This window comes from Papaver somniferum, chromosome 1, assembly GCF_003573695.1.
Source record: "Papaver somniferum cultivar HN1 chromosome 1, ASM357369v1, whole genome shotgun sequence".
Classification (NCBI taxonomy): Eukaryota; Viridiplantae; Streptophyta; class Magnoliopsida; order Ranunculales; family Papaveraceae; genus Papaver; species Papaver somniferum.
The window spans coordinates 165223181-165244927 of NC_039358.1; the positions used below are offsets into that span (position 1 = coordinate 165223181).

Here is a 21747-nt window from a genome sequence, read left to right on the forward strand (position 1 = left end):
TGAACTATAGTGCATGGTCGTTAATGACTTTGTATGTTCTTCTTTGTTAAGAAAATCTTTTTATACGCCTTTGGTAGCTATTCTTGGTGTAAATCCGGGCGGAAAAGATTGATTCTACCCTCTAAGGCAAATCATCTTATATGTGCATTACGAGTTTGTCTTGATGCCTAGGAAACTTCTTATGAGAATTTATTCTTGTTTTTGAAGGATTACTAGAGTTTGGAATAGCGATGATTGTGACTACACATAGCTATTATTTTCATCTTCATGTTTTTAGGTTTTTGGTTTAAAATTCTAAAACCTTTTGGAGGATGATGTTATTGCAGTATTAATCTGTTTGATTTTGAAGTATTGCAATATTTTTATGGGATATGTACTGTTTGCGTCCGTGAACTTGAAGGTCCCATATGTTGTCAAAAGTAAAGTCGTTCATGAATTGGTTTACGTATTGATGAAAGGACGAATGGACTTTTGACAATTACAAAAGTTATGCCTATGCAGTCATGTATTTGATGGAAAATAGGATAAAATCTTTTGTTTGACAAGGATAAAATCTATTATGTCGTTATGATGGAAAACAGAACATATCCTTGTATGTTATCCACGATATTGATCTTCATTGATCCATTTTATTATGGTTTACCGTGAAGGCTCCATTGTGTGTCTTATGTTGAGCACGATACAACTAAGTCGATTTTTCTTATTGGCTTTGTTGGTTTTTCCATAAGATGCTATATATTGAGCATTATGAACTAAATTAATCATCTTGGTTGGTTATTTAGTTATTTGCTACGAAAGTATTCTTTTGCCGAGCAAATCCTTCGACAATTAAATTGATTACTTTGGTGATTAGTTTGGTTGCTTGTATTCCAATTAGATTAATTATAAGGTCTCTTGTAATTAGTCTAGTTGAGTTTTCATATATTCCACAAGTTCTTGTGTTGAGTATATGAACGGCTATACAAATCATGTTCTATTAGTTAATGTAGTCGTATATTCCGTAAGGTTTTTCCTTATGTTGAGTATGTGAACGATTAAGTTAGTCGTCTCCGTATGATTACCTTAATCGTAGCTCCATAAGTTTACTTATGTTGAGCACAATCAATTAAATTGATCAGTTTTGTGGTTTGGTTTAGTTGCGTATTCCAATTAAATTAATCATAGGTTTACTTGTGATTAATTTGGTTGAGTTTCGGATATAGAAAATGATGAGTGCCAAATATTGTATATATTTATCCCTTTTTGTTGGCATTTAACTCATCTTTTATGCATTAATTCTACATTTTATCCCATATTCTGTATTTTCATTGTTTTCAAGAATAAATATTTTTCTTACTTAATTTTGCATTTTTAGGTAATAAATAAAGATTGGATGAGTTGCGGAGCAAAAAGAGCAGAAAAGTGGTGAAAAGCCGGGAGAAATTACGCAAGGAAGCCGCAAAGAATGGAGCGCACGTCCAAAAAGCTGGAAATGGGCTCAAGAAGAAGAAAGTTGCTCTTAAAGAAGAAGTGGGCTCAAGGTTTTCCAAGCCCAAACCCTTACCCAAACCCATTTTCTATATCCATACCCGCCTCCATTCTCAGCCATTAGATTGGATCCATCTCATCATCCAACGGTCGCTCCCTTGCTGTGCATCGAAGTTTGATATCTCCGCCTTACACTACAGTACCTAACTCCATCAAGTACCGTTCGTTTCGTTGTATCTCTTCATCCGACGGTCGCTCATCGCCTGCCTCCGCATCGCCGTCAGATCCACCTACCATCTTCCCATCCATCGGTCCAGCTTCGCGAAACATCAAAATCCTCTACACCTGCTCAACACCCTAGTACCCGAACCCTACACCCATTAGCCAAACACACCCTTCTCCCAAATCCATCGAAACCATCTTTCCCCCCCCTCTCTGCAACAGTACCACCATGTCCGTCTCCATCACCACTACCTTCCCCCAAATCACTCCACTATCTTCTCCCCAAATCACTCTATCACCACCACACCTAAACCCATCATCATTATCACGTTTTACCTCTTTTTCATCAACTAATCTCCTCAATTTCTCATCTCTGCTGACTGAAACCCTAGGTGAGAAATTGAAGATATAAGTTGATGTTAGAGCAGCAATTGGAGCACGAGATGGAGCGAGTATCTCATCAACATTAGGTAAATCAATTTCACCTGATTTTCTGATTTTGGGGAAAAGGGGCTGTGAACCCTAATTCTGATAGGGGGGGTATAAATTGGTGTTATGTGGAATGTGTGAAAGACACTGTGTATCTCTCTGGACTAGCCAGTAGAGAATTAGAACAATTTTAATTTTGCAATTCCAATTTCTGATTTTTGCATAACTGTTGACAGTTGAAAGTTGCATATGTTTTTAGTTATCTCAAATGTTGCTAGTTGTATCTGAATTATCACATATGATGAATGTTATTGCTTTATCCATGTTTAGCATGAGCTAAATAGCATCAGGCCAAGGCTCAGCTGAAGCCTTGTGCACTGTCAAGTGACTAGAAGCTAGGATAGTTACTTCCATGCTCTGTTTTGCTTGAGCAAATGGGAGATACCAATGCACATAGTGCCTGTGATTGGCTGTGCTGTCAAAAGACAGCCAATGCTAGGGGCAGACTATTGAGCAATTTAGTATTATTCTATTTCTAGATGTATGCATAGGATCAAACTCAACCTAGAAACATGTCATTTGGTTAGGACACAAGGTGGATCCTAAGCCTTGGCTTACCCACCAATTCCTTCTCAGTCACTTACATTTTCAGTTCTGTGTGCTTTCAATTCAGTTTATTTTCTTGCCTTTTTCTTCTTGCACTTTGAAGCCTTTTGTGCACTGAAGTCAGTGCACAATCCTCACCTTGCCCTTGGCTTCCAAGCCTTGGTTCTTTGCTGCTTTACCTTGCTGTTTTCTTAGCTGTTTCTTTGCTGCTTTACCTTGCACCCTTGGTTCATGCTATTTACCTTGCTTTGCTCACTGCCATAGTGCATTGTCACCATTGTTAGCTTAGGTTTCTCTTGTATGCTCCCACTCCCTGTGGACTGACCCCCTGCTTACCTTCTATATCATAACTTGGCCTTGTATACTTGCAAGCTTTTGTGTGTCTTTGCTTGTCACACCAAGTTTTTGGCGCCGCTGCCGGGGAGTGGTACTGCCATCTGCTGTTACCTGAGCTGCTGCTGCAAAGCCTGCTGCTGCTGTTGCCTTCTCTGCTGAGCTGCTGCTGCCTGCTGTTGCTGCTGCTGCCTGCTGTTGCTGCTGCTGTTGGTGCTTCCTCTGCCAAGCTGCTGCTGCTGCTGTTGCTGCTGCCAAGCCTGCTGGGCTGCCAACTGAAGCTGTCAACTGGGCTTGTGCACCCTCTGCTGCTGGGCTCTGAACCAACTGAGCTGGGCTTGAACCAACTGAGCTGGGCTTAGTAACCTCAATCTCGCTGGGCTTGCAACTTCTGCTCCTGGGCTTCGCTGCAGATTCTGCTGGGCTCTGCTCCACCTGTTGCTGCTGGGCTTGGACGTGAGCTGCTTAGGACGATCATAAAGCCCAACTGGGCTGTGCAACTAAAAGGGGACTAAAAGCCTATTTTTGGGCTTCCCTCCAAAAAACAAGTAAGCCTAACCCATGAGTTAACCCACTTGGGCCTCATTTAAATTCAAATTCGGGCTTGTAATAATTAATTTAATTATTTATTTGGGATTGTAATTATTTTTATTTTCTTTTTCTTTTTTATTTGGGACTGTAATTATTTTTTTGTTTTCTTTTATTTTTCTTTTATTTTTCTTTTTTCTTTTATGGGTTTGTTTTAATTATTATTATTGTTTTTATTTTCTTTTATGAGTTGTGATAATTTATGCTAGGTTTAGTTCAAAATTTTTTTTCCAAAGCCCAAATTTTTTTAAACCAAAAACAAAACCCCTTCTTTAAACCAAAACCCATTCAAAACCAAATCTTCATAACCCTTGTGGGCCAAACTGTTTCCGATTGCTCTGTCTGACCAACATGTTAGTTAAGGTACCTACTAGGACATGATTGTGACCTACAGAGACCAGACAAACAGACTTGTTAGAATTAACCCAGACGAACCTATCGAAATTCTAAGTTCTGAGGGAGACAGTCCAGATCAACCAGAAACAATGGGAGAACCCCGTACCCTCAAGGATTATATGTACCCAACTAGAGCCAGTCAACCTTCTTGTATTTTGCTGCCCGAGGCTAATGGCCATTATGAGCTGAAATCAAGCACAATACAGATGCTTCCTATTTTTAGAGGTGTTGAGAATGAAAACCCGTACCACCACGTGAGAGAATTCGAGGAAATTTGTGGAACTCTGTGTTTCACTCAAATGACCGACGAAACCCTGAAGTTAAGGCTTTTTCCTTTCTCCCTGAAAGATAAGGCAAAGGCCTGGCTCTATGCTTTACAGCCTCAATCCATCATGACATGGGATGACCTCATAAAGGAGTTTTTCAAAAAGTTTTTCCCGAACCACAAGACTGCGACAATTCGTCAAAGTCTGAATAGCTTTGTGCAATTAGAAGGTGAGACCTTAGCTAGATACCTGGAGAGATTCAATGAATTATTGCTCCAATGTCCCCATCATGGTTTTGAAAAATGGAGACTTGTGCAAATTTTGTATGAAGGTCTAGATGTGTCCACCCGAACAACGGTTGAGTCGATGTGTAATGGTCTATTCGTAGATAAAACTGCTGACGCGTCTTGGGACTTCTTGATTGAAGTAGCTGAAAAGACGCAACAGTGGGAATCCATCCGTGAAACCAGAAAGACTACATCCGAAGCAAAGGCTTTTAGGATTGAAGCGGATTTTGAGGGTAGAGCAAACATGGCATCAATAGTTAGGAGATTAGAAGATTTAGAACTACATAAAAATTCAAAACCTTCCACCACTACTCTCCGAGAACATGTCGCTTCGTCTGTTTGTGCTGCTTGTAACGACCCCAACCATCAATTCCAAAATTGTCCAGATTTGCTTGCAGTCCAGGAGTCTAGGCTTGAACAGGCACATGCCATGTTTCAAAAACCAGAGCATAACCCTTATTCACAGACCTACAATCCAGGATGGAGAAACCACCCTAACTTTTCATGGTCAAAAGGACCCACTCAAGGAGGACCATCTCAACCCAATCAGAGCTATCAAAACAATCAGGGATATCAGAACAATCAAGGTTATCAACACCCGAGAAACCCTCAACAACAATCAAACTCTCAACAACAATCATATCCTCAACACAATACCGACAAGAGATTGTCCACCCTAGAGGAAATGTTCCAGAGTTTGATGCAAAGTCAGAAAAATCTAGATCAAAAGATGGATCAAATATGTGAGAGAGAAAAGGGTAAACTTCCGAGTCAACCCCAACAAAATCCAAAGAGGATATTTCAAACAGGCACAACATCCTGCACTGAAACCTCACCTGATCAAATCCATGCCATTACCACCCTCCGAAGTGGTAAAGTCATCGAGAACAACGTGGGCGAACCTAATGAGTCTGATGCAAATTCCACGTTGTCTCCACAACCCCAGAAAACCAAAGAATCTGAGCAAGTTGGAAAATCTGACAATTCTACTGCTGTGAATGTCCCTTTGCCAACTCATCTTCCTGTTGCTCCATATCCTCAGAGGTTAGTTCGCCAACAGATAAGCAACCATTACAATGAGATGCTAGATCTGTTCAAGAGAGTCAACATCAACATTCCTTTTCTTGAAGCAATCAAGCAAATCCCTGCTTATGCCAAATTCCTCAAAGACTTGTGTACTCAAAAGCGCAAGCTCAATGTGCAAAAACGTGCTTTCTTAGCTGAGCAGGTGAGTTCCATCATTCTGAACAAAACTCCACCCAAGTTTAGGGATCCAGGATGTCCAACAATTTCTTGCACTATAGGAGAACACACGGTCAATAAAGCGTTATTAGACCTAGGTGCAAGTGTTAACCTACTGCCATATTCTGTTTATGAGCAGTTAGGTCTTGGGGAGTTGAAACCAACATCTATCACTCTACAACTGGCAGACCGATCTGTCAAGATTCCTCGTGGAGTGGTGGAAGATGTTTTGATCAAGGTTGACAAATTCTATTTTCCCGTAGACTTCATTGTCTTAGACACTCAACCTGTACAAAACCCAGACTGTCACATTCCTGTCATCTTAGGACGTCCTTTCTTGGCTACGTCCAACGCGATCATCAACTGTCGGAATGGAGTGTTAAAGCTGTCTTTTGGTAACATGACGGTAGAATTGAATGTGTTCGATATTAGTCAACAACCTGTGAATCTTGATGATGATGATGTGCATGAAGTTAATATGATTGAAGGATTAATGCAAGATTCGTTGACTAACATTCTATCCGTCGACCCCTTTCAAGCATGTATGGAGAACTTTAACCCAGATTCCTATGATGATGCATACTGTAGTGACGTCCTATCTCTGCTCGAATCTGTACCTCAAATGGACATCACTGAAAGGAAATATGAAGTGGAACCACCCTTACTCTCTGATTCCAAGCTCATTCCAACCATTGTTGAGCCACCCAAGCTTGAATTGAAAACATTGCCTAGTACGTTGAAGTACGCATTCCTAGGTTCTTCTGATACTTTACCCGTCATTATTTCATCATGTTTAGACACGGAACAGGAAAGTAAGCTTTTAGAAGTACTTAAGGAACACAAAGAGGCCTTAGGATGGACCATCTCAGATCTCAAAGGAATTAGTCCCACCATTTGCATGCACCACATTAACCTTGAAGAGAATGCCAAACCATCTAGGGAAATGCAAAGGAGACTTAATCCTAACATGAGAGATGTAGTCAAAGGAGAGATCTTGAAACTACTTGATGCGGGTATCATATACCCAATTCCCGATAGCAAATGGGTTAGTCCCATTCAAGTTGTGCCTAAGAAGTCAGGCATTACTGTAGTTCAGAACGACAAGAATGAATTAGTCCCTACTCGTACAACCACAGGATGGCGAGTATGCATCGACTACAGGAAGTTGAACACAGTAACAAGGAAAGATCACTTCCCGCTCCCTTTCATTGACCAAATGCTAGAACGTGTGTCTGGACACAGTCACTACTGTTTTCTAGATGGCTTTTCCGGTTATAACCAAATTCACATTGCTCCAGAAGATCAGAAAAAAACTACATTCACGTGTCCATTTGGGACGTTTGCTTATAGACGTATGCCCTTCGGGTTGTGTAATGCACCTGCTACTTTTCAGCGTTGCATGATGAGCATTTTTTCTGACATGATAGATAGTTTTCTCGAGATCTTTATGGATGATTTCTCTGTTTTTGGTTCCTCGTTTGACGAATGTTTGAAGCATCTTGCCCTCGTGATATCCAGATGTAAAGAAAAGAACCTTGTTCTAAATTGGGAAAAATGCCATTTTATGGTGAAGTCAGGAATAGTTCTAGGACACATCATCTCAGAGAAAGGAATTGAAGTGGATAAAGCTAAAGTTGACCTCATTCAACATCTACCACAACCTTGCTCTGTGAAGGAGATCAGATCATTTCTAGGTCATGCTGGTTTTTACCGGCGATTCATCAAAGATTTCAGCAAAATCTCCAGACCTCTGTGCAGTCTTCTCTCCAAAGATGTTGCCTTCAATTTCGATGCTGTTTGTGTGAAGGCATGGGAGGAATTAAAAACCCTTCTCCCAAATCCATCGAAACCATCTTCCCCCCCCCCCCTCTCTGCAACAGTACCACCATGTCCGTCTCCATCACCACTACCTTCCCCCAAATCACTCCACTATCTTCTCCCCAAATCACTCTATCACCACCACACCTAAACCCATCATCACTATCACGTTTTACCTCTTTTTCATCAACTAATCTCCTCAATTTCTCATCTCTGCTGACTGAAACCCTAGGTGAGAAATTGAAGATATAAGTTGATGTTAGAGCAGCAATTGGAGCACGAGATGGAGCGAGTATCTCATCAACATTAGGTAAATCAATTTCACCTGATTTTCTGATTTTGGGGAAAAGGGGCTGTGAACCCTAATTCTGATAGGGGGGGTATAAATTGGTGTTATGTGGAATGTGTGAAAGACACTGTGTATCTCTCTGGACTAGCCAGTAGAGAATTAGAACAATTTTAATTTTGCAATTCCAATTTCTGATTTTTGCATAACTGTTGACAGTTGAAAGTTGCATATGTTTTTAGTTATCTCAAATGTTGCTAGTTGTATCTGAATTATCACATATGATGAATGTTATTGCTTTATCCATGTTTAGCATGAGCTAAATAGCATCAGGCCAAGGCTCAGCTGAAGCCTTGTGCACTGTCAAGTGACTAGAAGCTAGGATAGTTACTTCCATGCTCTGTTTTGCTTGAGCAAATGGGAGATACCAATGCACATAGTGCCTGTGATTGGCTGTGCTGTCAAAAGACAGCCAATGCTAGGGGCAGACTATTGAGCAATTTAGTATTCTTCTATTTCTAGATGTATGCATAGGATCAAACTCAACCTAGAAACATGTCATTTGGTTAGGACACAAGGTGGATCCTAAGCCTTGGCTTACCCACCAATTCCTTCTCAGTCACTTACATTTTCAGTTCTGTGTGCTTTCAATTCAGTTATTTTCCTTGCCTGTTTTTCTTGTTTAAATTCCTGAAATTTGTAGCTGTTGTGCACTGAAATCAGTGCACAATCCTCACCTTTCCCTTGGCTTCCAAGCCTTGGTTCTTGTCTGTTTTCCTTGCTGCTGTGGTTCTTTACTAGGTTCTTTCCTTGCTGCTGTGGTTCTTGTCTGTATGCCATATTGCTTTGCCTTGTTTTACATCATTTGCTAGCTTAGGTTTCTCTTGTATGCTCCCACTCCCTGTGGACTGACCCCCTGCTTACCTTCTATATCATAACTTGGCCTTGTATACTTGCAAGCTTTTGTGTGTCTTTGCTTGTCACACCAAGTTTTTGGCGCCGCTGCCGGGGAGTGGTACTGCCATCTGCTGTTACCTGAGCTGCTGCTGCAAAGCCTGCTGCTGCTGTTGCCTTCTCTGCTGAGCTGCTGCTGCTGCTGTTGCTGCTGCTGGTGCTGCTGCCAAGCCAAAGCCAAAGCCTGCTGTTGCTGCTGCTGTTGGTGCTTCCTCTGCCAAGCTGCTGCTGGGCTGCCAACTGAAGCTGTCAACTGGGCTTGTGCACCCTCTGCTGCTGGGCTCTGAACCAACTGAGCTGGGCTTGAACCAACTGAGCTGGGCTTAGTAACCTCAATCTCGCTGGGCTTGCAACTTCTGCTCCTGGGCTTCGCTGCAGATTCTGCTGGGCTCTGCTCCACCTGTTGCTGCTGGGCTTGGACGTGAGCTGCTTAGGACGATCATAAAGCCCAACTGGGCTGTGCAACTAAAAGGGGACTAAAAGCCTATTTTTGGGCTTCCCTCCAAAAAACAAGTAAGCCTAACCCATGAGTTAACCCACTTGGGCCTCATTTAAATTCAAATTCGGGCTTGTAATAATTAATTTAATTATTTATTTGGGATTGTAATAATTTTTATTTTCTTTTTCTTTTTTATTTGGGACTGTAATTATTTTTTTGTTTTCTTTTATTTTTCTTTTTTTTATGGGTTTGTTTTAATTATTATTATTGTTTTTATTTTCTTTTATGAGTTGTGATAATTTATGCTAGGTTTAGTTCAAAAATTTTTTTTCCAAAGCCCAAATTTTTTTAAACCAAAAACAAAACCCCTTCTTTAAACCAAAACCCATTCAAAACCAAATCTTCATAACCCTTGTGGGCCAAACTGTTTCCGATTGCTCTGTCTGACCAACATGTTAGTTAAGGTACCTACTAGGACATGATTGTGACCTACAGAGACCAGACAAACAGACTTGTTAGAATTAACCCAGACGAACCTATCGAAATTCTAAGTTCTGAGGGAGACAGTCCAGATCAACCAGAAACAATGGGAGAACCCCGTACCCTCAAGGATTATATGTACCCAACTAGAGCCAGTCAACCTTCTTGTATTTTGCTGCCCGAGGCTAATGGCCATTATGAGCTGAAATCAAGCACAATACAGATGCTTCCTATTTTTAGAGGTGTTGAGAATGAAAACCCGTACCACCACGTGAGAGAATTCGAGGAAATTTGTGGAACTCTGCGTTTCACTCAAATGACCGACGAAACCCTGAAGTTAAGGCTTTTTCCTTTCTCCCTGAAAGATAAGGCAAAGGCCTGGCTCTATGCTTTATAGCCTCAATCCATCATGACATGGGATGACCTCATAAAGGAGTTTTTCAAAAAGTTTTTCCCGAACCACAAGACTGCGACAATTCGTCAAAGTCTGAATAGCTTTGTGCAATTAGAAGGTGAGACCTTAGCTAGATACCTGGAGAGATTCAATGAATTATTACTCCAATGTCCCCATCATGGTTTTGAAAAATGGAGACTTGTGCAAATTTTGTATGAAGGTCTAGATGTGTCCACCCGAACAACGGTTGAGTCGATGTGTAATGGTCTATTCGTAGATAAAACTGCTGACGCGTCTTGGGACTTCTTGATTGAAGTAGCTGAAAAGACGCAACAGTGGGAATCCATCCGTGAAACCAGAAAGACTACATCCGAAGCAAAGGCTTTTAGGATTGAAGCGGATTTTGAGGGTAGAGCAAACATGGCATCAATAGTTAGGAGATTAGAAGAGTTGGAACTACATAAAAATTCAAAACCTTCCACCACTACTCTCCGAGAACATGTCGCTTCGTCTGTTTGTGCTGCTTGTAACGACCCCAACCATCAATTCCAAAATTGTCCAGATTTGCTTGCAGTCCAGGAGTCTAGGCTTGAACAGGCACATGCCATGTTTCAGAAACCAGAGCATAACCCTTATTCACAGACCTACAATCCAGGATGGAGAAACCACCCTAACTTTTCATGGTCAAAAGGACCCACTCAAGGAGGACCATCTCAACCTAATCAGAGCTCTCAAAACAATCAGGGATATCAGAACAATCAAGGTTATCAACACCCGAGAAACCCTCAGCAACAATCAAACTCTCAACAACAATCATATCCTCAACACAATACAGACAAGAGATTGTCCACCTTAGAGGAAATGTTCCAGAGTTTGATGCAAAGTCAGAAAAATCTAGATCAAAAGATGGATCAAATATGTGAGAGAGAAAAGGGTAAACTTCCGAGCCAACCCCAACAAAATCCAAAGAGGATATTTCAAACAGGCACAACATCCTGCACTGAAACCTCACCTGATCAAATCCATGCCATTACCACCCTCCGAAGTGGTAAAGTCATCGAGAACAACGTAGGCGAACCTAATGAATCTGATACAAATTCCACGCTGTCTCCACAACCCCAGAAAACCAAAGAATCTGAGCAAGTTGGAAAATCTGACAATTCTACTGCTGTGAATGTCCCTTTGCCAACTCATCTTCCTGTTGCTCCATTTCCTCAAAGATTGATCTATCAACAGAAAAGTACCCATTACAATGAAATGTTAGATCTGTTCAAGAGAGTCAACATCAACATTCCTTTTCTTGAAGCAATCAAGCAAATCCCTGCTTATGCCAAATTCCTCAAAGACTTGTGTACTCAAAAGCGCAAGCTCAATGTGCAAAAACGTGCTTTCTTAGCTGAGCAGGTAAGTTCCATCATTCTGAACAAAACTCCACCCAAGTTTAGGGATCCAGGATGTCCAACAATTTCTTGCACTATAGGAGAACACACGGTCAATAAAGCGTTATTAGACCTAGGTGCAAGTGTTAACCTACTGCCATATTCTGTTTATGAGCAGTTAGGTCTTGGGGAGTTGAAACCAACATCTATCACTCTACAACTGGCAGACCGATCTGTCAAGATTCCTCGTGGAGTGGTGGAAGATGTTTTGATCAAGGTTGACAAATTCTATTTTCCCGTAGACTTCATTGTCTTAGACACTCAACCCGTACAAAACCCAGACTGTCACATTCCTGTCATCTTAGGACGTCCTTTCTTGGCCACGTCCAACGCGATCATCAACTGTCGTAATGGAGTGTTAAAACTGTCTTTTGGTAACATGACGGTAGAATTGAATGTGTTCGATATTAGTCAACAACCTGTGAATCTTGATGATGATGATGTGCATGAAGTTAATATGATTGAAGGATTAATGCAAGATTCGTTGACTAACATTCTATCCGTCGACCCCTTTCAAGCATGTATGGAGAACTTTAACCCTGATTCCTATGATGATGCATACTGTAGTGACGTCCTATCTCTGCTCGAATCTGTACCTCAAATGGACGTCACGGAAAGGAAATATGAAGTGGAACAACCCCTATTCTATGATTCCAAGATTATTCCATCCATTGTTGAGCCACCCAAGCTTGAATTGAAAACATTGCCTAGTACGTTGAAGTACGCATTCCTAGGTTCTTCTGATACTTTACCTGTCATTATTTCATCATGTTTAGACACGGAACAGGAAAGTAAGCTTTTAGAAGTACTTAAGGAACACAAAGAGGCCTTAGGATGGACCATCTCAGATCTCAAAGGAATTAGTCCCACCATTTGCATGCTCCACATTAACCTTGAAGAGAATGCCAAACCATCGAGGGAAATGCAAAGGAGACTTAATCCTAACATGAGAGATGTAGTCAAAGGAGAGATCCTGAAACTACTTGATGCGGGTATCATATACCCAATTCCCGATAGCAAATGGGTTAGTCCCATTCAAGTTGTGCCTAAGAAGTCAGGCATTACTGTAGTTCAGAACGACAAGAATGAATTAGTCCCTACTCGTACAACCACAGGATGGCGAGTATGCATCGACTACAGGAAGTTGAACACAGTAACAAGGAAGGATCACTTCCCGCTCCCTTTCATTGACCAAATGCTAGAACGTGTGTCTGGACACAGTCACTACTGTTTTCTAGATGGCTTTTCCGGTTATAACCAAATTCACATTGCTCCGGAAGATCAGGAAAAAACTACATTCACGTGTCCATTTGGGACGTTTGCTTATAGACGTATGCCCTTCGGGTTGTGTAATGCACCTGCTACTTTTCAGCGTTGCATGATGAGCATTTTTTCTGACATGTTAGATAGTTTTCTCGAGATCTTTATGGATGATTTCTCTGTTTTTGGTTCCTCGTTTGACGAATGTTTGAAGCATCTTGCCCTCGTGATATCCAGATGTAAAGAAAAGAACCTTGTTCTAAATTGGGAAAAATGCCATTTTATGGTGAATTCAGGAATAGTTCTAGGACACATCATCTCAGAGAAAGGAATTGAAGTGGATAAAGCTAAAGTTGACCTCATTCAACATCTACCACAACCTTGCTCTGTGAAGGAGATCAGATCATTTCTAGGTCATGCTGGTTTTTACCGGCGATTCATCAAAGATTTCAGCAAAATCTCCAGACCTCTGTGCAGTCTTCTCTCCAAAGATGTTGCCTTCAATTTCGATGCTGCTTGTGTGAAGGCATGGGAGGAATTAAAAACCCTTCTCACCACCGCTCCTATAGTCCGACCACCCGATTGGAAGCTTCCGTTCGAACTGATGTGTGATGCCTCTGATTATGCTGTGGGTGCTGTTTTAGGACAGCGAGTTGATAGACTACCATATGTGATATACTATGCTAGCAAAACCCTTAATGATGCCCAACTCAATTATTCAACTACCGAGAAGGAATTGCTTTCCGTCGTTTTCGCATTAGACAAGTTTAGATCTTATCTGATAGGGTCTAAGATCATCATATACACAGACCATGCGGCTTTGAAGTATCTTCTTTCCAAGAAGGATGCTAAAGCTCGCCTTATTCGATGGATACTCTTATTACAGGAATTCGATCTCGAAATCCGTGATAAGAAAGGTTGTGAGAATGTGGTTGCTGATCATTTGTCTAGATTAACTTTAGAGTCTATTGATGAATGTGAGCTGATTAGAGAATCATTCCCAGATGAACAGCTGATGTCTATCTCAGACCTTCCTTGGTTTGCTGATATTGTTAACTACCTCGCTACAGGTAGGATGCCCTCACGTTGGTCGAGACAAGACCGCTCTAAATTCCTGGCTGAAGTCAAACATTTCCTTTGGGATGACCCATATTTGTTTAAGTACTGCCCAGACCAAATCATTAGGAGATGTGTCCCCAACACTGAACAGAAAGATGTGATATCTTTCTGTCATGACCAAGCATGTGGAGGCCATTTCAGTGCCAAGAAAACCGCTGCAAAGATCTTGCAGTGTGGATTCTATTGGCCATCATTTTTCAAGGATTGCCATGATTATTGTGTTGCTTGTGAACGCTGTCAAAAGCTAGGAAGCATTTCGAGGAGAAACATGATGCCATTGAACCCCATTTTGATTGTGGAGATTTTTGATGTTTGGGGGATAGACTTCATGGGTCCATTTCCCATGTCTGACAGCAAGTTGTACATCCTAGTCGCAGTTGATTACGTTTCTAAGTGGGTAGAAGCCATAACAACCAGAACAAATGACCACAAGGTGGTACTTTCATTTCTAAAGGAGAACATATTTTCACGTTTTGGTACCCCTAGAGCTATCATCAGTGACGGCGGTTCACATTTTCGTAACAAGTACTTTGAGTCTTTAGTACGCAAGTATGGCATAACTCACAAGGTTGCTACTCCGTACCACCCTCAGACTAGTGGACAAGTGGAAGTGTCTAATAGGGAAATTAAGCACATTCTGGAGAAGACGGTCAACCCGTCCAGGAAAGATTGGTCATTAAGATTGAATGATGCTTTGTGGGCCTATAGAACAGCTTATAAGACACCAATTGGCATGTCCCCCTATCGTCTAGTGTATGGAAAGCCGTGCCATCTACCTGTGGAATTGGAACATCGTGCCTACTGGGCAATCAAAGAGATGAACTTTTCTCTGGACGAAGCTGGAATTCTACGGAAACTTCAACTCAACGAGTTGGAAGAATTGAGAAATGAGGCTTATGACAGTGCCAAGCTGTACAAGCAGAAGATGAAGATGTTTCATGACAAGCGTATTCTGCGCAAATCCTTCACTCCTGGTCAGAAAGTCTTGCTGTATGACTCCCGATTACATCTTTTTCCAGGAAAACTGCGTTCTAGATGGAAGGGTCCGTACCTAGTACGCACAGTTTTTCCTCATGGAGCTGTAGAGCTGGAGGATGTCTCCAACAAGAACGTTTTCAAAGTCAACGGGCAGAGATTAAAGCCATTCCTTGAGCCATTTCCACCCGACATTGAAACAACCAACCTGGAGGACCCAGTCTATGTGGACTAAACTGGTCCACTCTTTCCCTAAATAACCAAAAAGTTTTCCAAATCTTTCCCTAAAAACCAAAAAATTTTCGTTTTCCCATCAAAACCAAATGTTTCCCAACTAAACCAAATTTTTTTCCAAAAAGTCCAATCCCATTAAAAACCAAATTTTCTTGTAGATAATGTGTTAGTTAAATTTCCTTTTGTATATATTTTGTGCTCATCCATTGTGACTCCTAATATGATGGATTTTTGCCTTGAATAACGGAGTTTTAATCGAGCTGCCGCCGTACAATCGGGTATTCTCTCTCCTTTTACTCTACTCAGCATGTTCCTCTTCATATATTGTTTTATAATTCTTTCCATATTTTGAAACATTGAGGATAATGCTTAGTTTAGGTTTGGGGGTATAGAGTAGATACCATGATAATTTGCCATAATTGAAAAACGAACTCCTTCTTCTTTTTGAAAAAAATTGAAAAATTCCAAAAAAATTGAAAAATCAAAATTGAAAAAAATTAAAAAATTGAAAAAAATCATAAAAATGGAGCTCATTTACCTTGAAATGTTGACTCTTGTGCAAATATGTATTTTTATTAGGAGTCTTAGTCTAGATATTTAGGCACCCTGATTCTAGCACAATTCACATAGTGATAAGAAATTTGCACGCGCACGATCTACCAATACATGTATGGCCTCGATCTTCAAGGTGTTTGATAGGAAGTTACGATTGCCAATCACTTTAGAATACTGAACGAAACTTGACTAGCTTGTTCTTTGGTTGGTTGGGATAGAAGGTGGAGGTTACATTAAGAAAGACAACCATCGAATTTAACTGGGTGCATCAAAAAGGGCTACCTCTTGCAAAGTGTCATGTAATCTTTTGTTTCTTTTTGTCATGTATCAAAAGTGTTTCCTTATCCAAAAAAAAAAAAAACGATGTATATATTCAGAAAAAAAAAAAATCAGAAAAATACCAAAAAAATCAAGTATTCCATCATCTCTTGTTCCAAAAATAAAAGAGAGTAGTCAATGTAAATAAGAGTCATGTAAAGAGTTATTTTGTTGTTTTTTGTAATAAGCAAGGAGGGTGTATGCCATTGATGTACAACGCGAGTAATTGTGAAATACCTCCAACTCATTCACAATTCTCGTAAAGTCCGGACAGCTAGCTAGATTTCGACCTCAGTTCTTAGCCTGAGAAACTATCTCTTGGTGATTAGTAGTCATAACTTCAGATCTTTCTTTACACATGTGTAGATACACTTTACACTCTTATCACATGTCCTTATTTGTTATCAGTGCTAGGATTGTGCCTTCGATAGCTAGATTGACATCTCCATTTTGCTGTGAGCTTAAACTGTTTTGCACATGTCACATTTGATGGAATATGAGCTTATATTTTGACCTAGAACTTTGTAGGTACGTTCTAAGCAAACCTTCACGAGACTTCAACTCGTCCACTAGGGACACTTAGTGGTTTAAAAGGCTTAGTGCATATGCTAAATGCATTCGAGAGACCAGCGACAGTGGTATAGTTAGGATTTCCTTAGTTTTGTTTTACTTGAGGACAAGTAAAATTCAGGTTTGGTGGTATTTGATGAGTGCCAAATATTGTATATATTTATCCCTTTTTGTTGGCATTTAACTCATCTTTTATGCATTAATTCTACATTTTATCCCATATTCTGTATTTTCATTGTTTTCAAGAATAAATATTTTTCTTACTTAATTTTGCATTTTTAGGTAATAAATAAAGATTGGATGAGTTGCGGAGCAAAAAGAGCAGAAAAGTGGTGAAAAGCCGGGAGAAATTACGCAAGGAAGCCGCGAAGAATGGTGCGCACAACCTCATTTTCTACACACAAAAGCGCCTCCGTTCTCAGCCGTCAGATCAGTTCTCAGAAGCATCCAACGGTCGCTCCTTCATAGAGCATCAAAATCTGAAGTCTCTGCCAAGCACCACAGCGCTGAAATTCCAAGCCTTCAGATTAGATGGTAGTTGAATCCAACGGTCGCTCCCTTGCTGTTCATCAACGTTTGATATCTCCGCCTTACACTACAACACCTAACCCCATCTAGAGTCGTTAACTTCGTTGTATAAAAAAATCCAGCGGTCGCTACAAGCTTCACTTCATCTCACCGTCCGATTGATCTTTCATCTCCCTATCCCACGGCTCAGCGTCGCAGATCATCAAACTCGATACACTCGCCTCACACCCTAGCGACCGAGCACCTACACCTCAAACAAACGCACCCTTCCCTTTCTCCTTCGAACCATCTCCTCCATCACCCCCTCTGCAGAACCGCCATGCCCCGTACCACCACCATGTCCGTCTCCATCACCACCACCTCACCCCAAATCACTCCACTAATTTCTCCCCAACTCTATTCTACCTAAACCCATCACGTACCATCTCTTTAGCATCATTAATAACCTCAATTTCTCATCTCTCTGCCTGAAACCCTAGGTGAGAAATTGGGGATATATATGATGATTAAAGCATCAATTGGAGCTCGAGAGGAACGAGAAGAAGCAGGAGAAGATTGGGTCGACGAGATGGAGCGAATATCTCATCAACAGTAGGTAAATCAATTTCACCAAACCCTAGTTCTACTGATTTTGGGGGAAAATTGGGGGAAAACCCTAAATGGGTAATTGGGTATAAATTGGTGTTGTGGGGAGTGTGTGAAGGACACTATATACCTCTCTGGACTAGCCAGTAGAGAATTTGAGACAAATTTTTATGAACTTAAAATTTCAGTGCTTGTCAGTTAACAGTGGAGTATTGCATATGTTTTAGTTATTTGATATGTTGCTGATTGTGTCTAATTTATATCATATGATGAATGTGAATGTTTTATACATGGTTAGCATGAGCTAATCAGCTTCAGGCCAAGGCTCAGTGAAGCCTTGTGCACTGTCAAGTGTAAATGAGCTAGGATAGTTCTTCCCTGTATGTTTTTGATTGTGCAAATGAGAGATGCCAATGCTCATAGAGCCTGTGATTGGCTGTACTGTCAAAAGACAGCCAATGCTAGGGGTAGACTAGTGAGCAAGTTGGTGTTCTTCCATTTCTAGTTGTATGCTTAGGAATGAACATAACCTAGAAACATGCCACTTGATTAGGACACAAGGTGGATCATAAGCCTTGGCTTACCCACCAATTCCCTCTTAGTAATTTACATTTTCAGTTCTAAGTTTGCTTCCTGATCAGTCATTTTCTTCAGTTACTTTTCTTGCCTTTCATTTTCTTGCACTTTGTAGCTACTGTGCACTGAAGTCAGTGCACTGAACTCACCCTGCCCTTGGCTGCCAAGCCTTGGTTATTTGCTGCTTTTCTTGGCTGTTTCTTTGCTGCTTTATCTTCCAAGCCTTGGTTATTGTCTGTTTTTCTTTACTTACCTTGCATTCTTGTCTGTATGCCATTTACCTTGCCTGCCCTTAGCTCACTACACACTTTAGCTAGGAAAACTTCTTATATGCTCCTCTCCCTGTGGACAAACCCCTACTCCCCCTTTTATTACAAATCTTGACCTTGTATACTTGCAAGTGTTTTGTGTGCTTCCCATTTTCACACCAACAAGTACTTTGAGTCTTTAGTACGCAAGTATGGCATAACTCACAAGGTTGCTACTCCGTACCACCCTCAGTCCAGTGGACAAGTAGAAGTTTCTAATAGGGAAATTAAGCACATTCTCGAGAAGACAGTTAACCCGTCCAGGAAAGATTGGTCATTGAGATTGAATGATGCTTTGTGGGCCTATAGAACAGCTTATAAGACACCAATTGGCATGTCCCCCTATCGTCTAGTGTATGGAAAGCCGTGCCATCTACCTGTGGAATTAGAACATCGTGCCTACTGGGCAGTCAAAGAGCTGAACTTTTCTCTGGACGAAGCTGGAATTCAACGGAAACTTCAACTCAACGAGTTGGAAGAATTGAGAAATGAGGCTTATGACAGTGCCAAGCTGTACAAGCAGAAGATGAAGATGTTTCATGACAAGCGTATTCTGCGCAAATCCTTCACTCCTGGTCAGAAAGTCTTGCTGTATGACTCCCGATTACATCTTTTTCCAGGAAAACTGCGTTCTAGATGGAAGGGTCCGTACCTAGTACGCACAGTTTTTCCTCATGGAGCTGTAGAGCTGGAGGATGTCTCCAACAAGAACGTTTTCAAAGTCAACGGGCAGAGATTAAAGCCATTCCTTGAGCCATTTCCACCCGACATTGAAACAACCAACCTGGAGGACCCAGTCTATGTGGACTAAACTGGTCCACTCTTTCCCTAAATAACCAAAAAGTTTTCCAAATCTTTCCCTAAAAACCAAATTTTTTTCGTTTTCCCATCAAAACCAAATGTTTCCCAACAAAACCAAATTTTTTTCCAAAAAGTCCAATCCCATTAAAAACCAAATTTTCTTGTAGATAATGTGTTAGTTAAATTTCCTTTTGTATATATTTTGTGCTCATCCATTGTGACTCCTAATATGATGGATTTTTGCCTTGAATAACGGAGTTTTAATCGAGCTGCCGCCGTACAATCGGGTATTCTCTCTCCTTTTACTCTACTCAGCATGTTCCTCTTCATATATTGTTTTATAATTCTTTCCATATTTTGAAACATTGAGGACAATGTTTAGTTTAGGTTTGGGGGTATAGAGTAGATACCATGATAATATGCTATAATTGAAATCGAACTCCTTCTTCTTTTTGAAAAAATTGAAAAATTCCAAAAAAAAATTTGAAAAATCAAAATAAAAAATTAAAAAATGAAAAATCATAAAAAAAAAATGGAGCTCATTTACCTTGAAATGTTGACTCTTGTGCAAATATGTATTTTTATTAGGAGTCTTAGTCTAGATATTTAGGCACCCTGATTCTAGCACAATTCACATAGTGATAAGAAATTTGCACGCGCACGATCTACCAATACATGTATGGCCTCGATCTTCAAGGTGTTTGATAGGAAGTTACGATTGCCAATCACTTTAGAATACTGAACGAAACTTGACTAGCTTGTTCTTTGGTTGGTTGGGATAGAAGGTGGAGGTTACATTAAGAAAGACAACCATCGAATTTAACTGGGTGCATCAAAAAGGGCTACCTCTTGCAAAGTGTCATGTAATCTTTTGTTTCCTTTTGTATATGTATCAAAAGTGTTTGCTTGTTCAAAAAAAAAAAAAAAAAAAACGATGTATATATTCAGAAAAAAAATATCAGAAAAAATACAAAAAAATCAAGTATTTATCAATTCCATCATCTCTTGTTCCAAAAATAAAAAGAGAGTAGTCAATGTAAATAAGAGTCATTTTGTTGTTTCATTGTAATAAGCAAGGAGGGTGTATGCCATTGATGTACAACGCGAGTAATTGTGAAATACCTCCAACTCATTCACAATTCTCGTAAAGTCCGGACAGCTAGCTAGATTTCGACTTTGGTTCTTAGCCTGAGAAACTATCTCTTGGTGATTAGTAGTCATAACTTCAGATCTTTCTTTACACATGTGTAGATACACTTTACACTCTTATCACATGTCTTTTTTTGTTATCAGTGCTAGGATTGTGCCTTTGATAGCTAGATTGACATCTCCATTTTGCTGGGAGCTTAACTGTTTTGCACATGTCACATTTGATGGAATCTGAGCTTATATTTTGACCTAGAACTTTGTAGGTACGTTCTAAGCAAACCTTCACGAGACTTCAACTCGTCCACTAGGGACACTTAGTGGTTTAAAAGGCTTAGTGCATATGCTAAATGCATTCGAGAGACCAGCGACAGTGGTATAGTTAGGATTTCCTTAGTTTTGTTTTACTTGAGGACAAGTAAAATTCAGGTTTGGGGGTATTTGATGAGTGCCAAATATTGTATATATTTATCCCTTTTTGTTGGCATTTAACTCATCTTTTATGCATTAATTCTACATTTTATCCCATATTCTGTATTTTCATTGTTTTCAAGAATAAATATTTTTCTTACTTAATTTTGCATTTTTAGGTAATAAATAAAGATTGGATGAGTTGCGGAGCAAAAAGAGCAGAAAAGTGGTGAAAAGCCGGGAGAAATTACGCAAGGAAGCCGCAAAGAATGGAACGCACGTCCAAAAAGCTGGAAATGGGCTCAAGAAGAAGAAAGTTGCTCTTAAAGAAGAAGTGGGCTCAAGGTTTTCCAAGCCCAAACCCTTACCCAAACCCATTTTCTATATCCATACCCGCCTCCATTCTCAGCCGTTAGATTGGATCCATCTCATCATCCAACGGTCGCTCCCTTGATGTGCATCGAAGTTTGATATCTCCGCCTTACACTATAGTACCTAACTCCATCAAGTACCGTTCGTTTCGTTGTATCTCTTCATCCGACGGTCGCTCATCGCCTGCCTCCGCATCGCCGTCAGATCCACCTACCATCTTCCCATCCATCGGTCCAGCTTCGCGAAACATCAAAATCCTCTACACCTGCTCAACACCCTAGTACCCGAACCCTACACCCATTAGCCAAACACACCCTTCTCCCAAATCCATCGAAACCATCTT

At 40.5% G+C, this 21747-nt stretch overlaps 1 protein-coding gene across 1 annotated transcript; it reads left to right on the forward strand.

Moving 5' to 3' along the window:
- Positions 1–6821: 6821 nt before the first annotated feature.
- On the forward strand, positions 6822–15139 carry LOC113353428 (the record flags this gene model as incomplete). The annotated part of the gene is made up of 4 exons (XM_026597031.1): positions 6822–7571; positions 11444–11778; positions 13981–14113; positions 14249–15139. Coding segments are annotated over 4 exons (2109 nt in total), but the record flags the coding sequence as incomplete, so codon positions are not given.
- Between the last annotated feature and the right edge of the window lie 6608 nt (positions 15140–21747).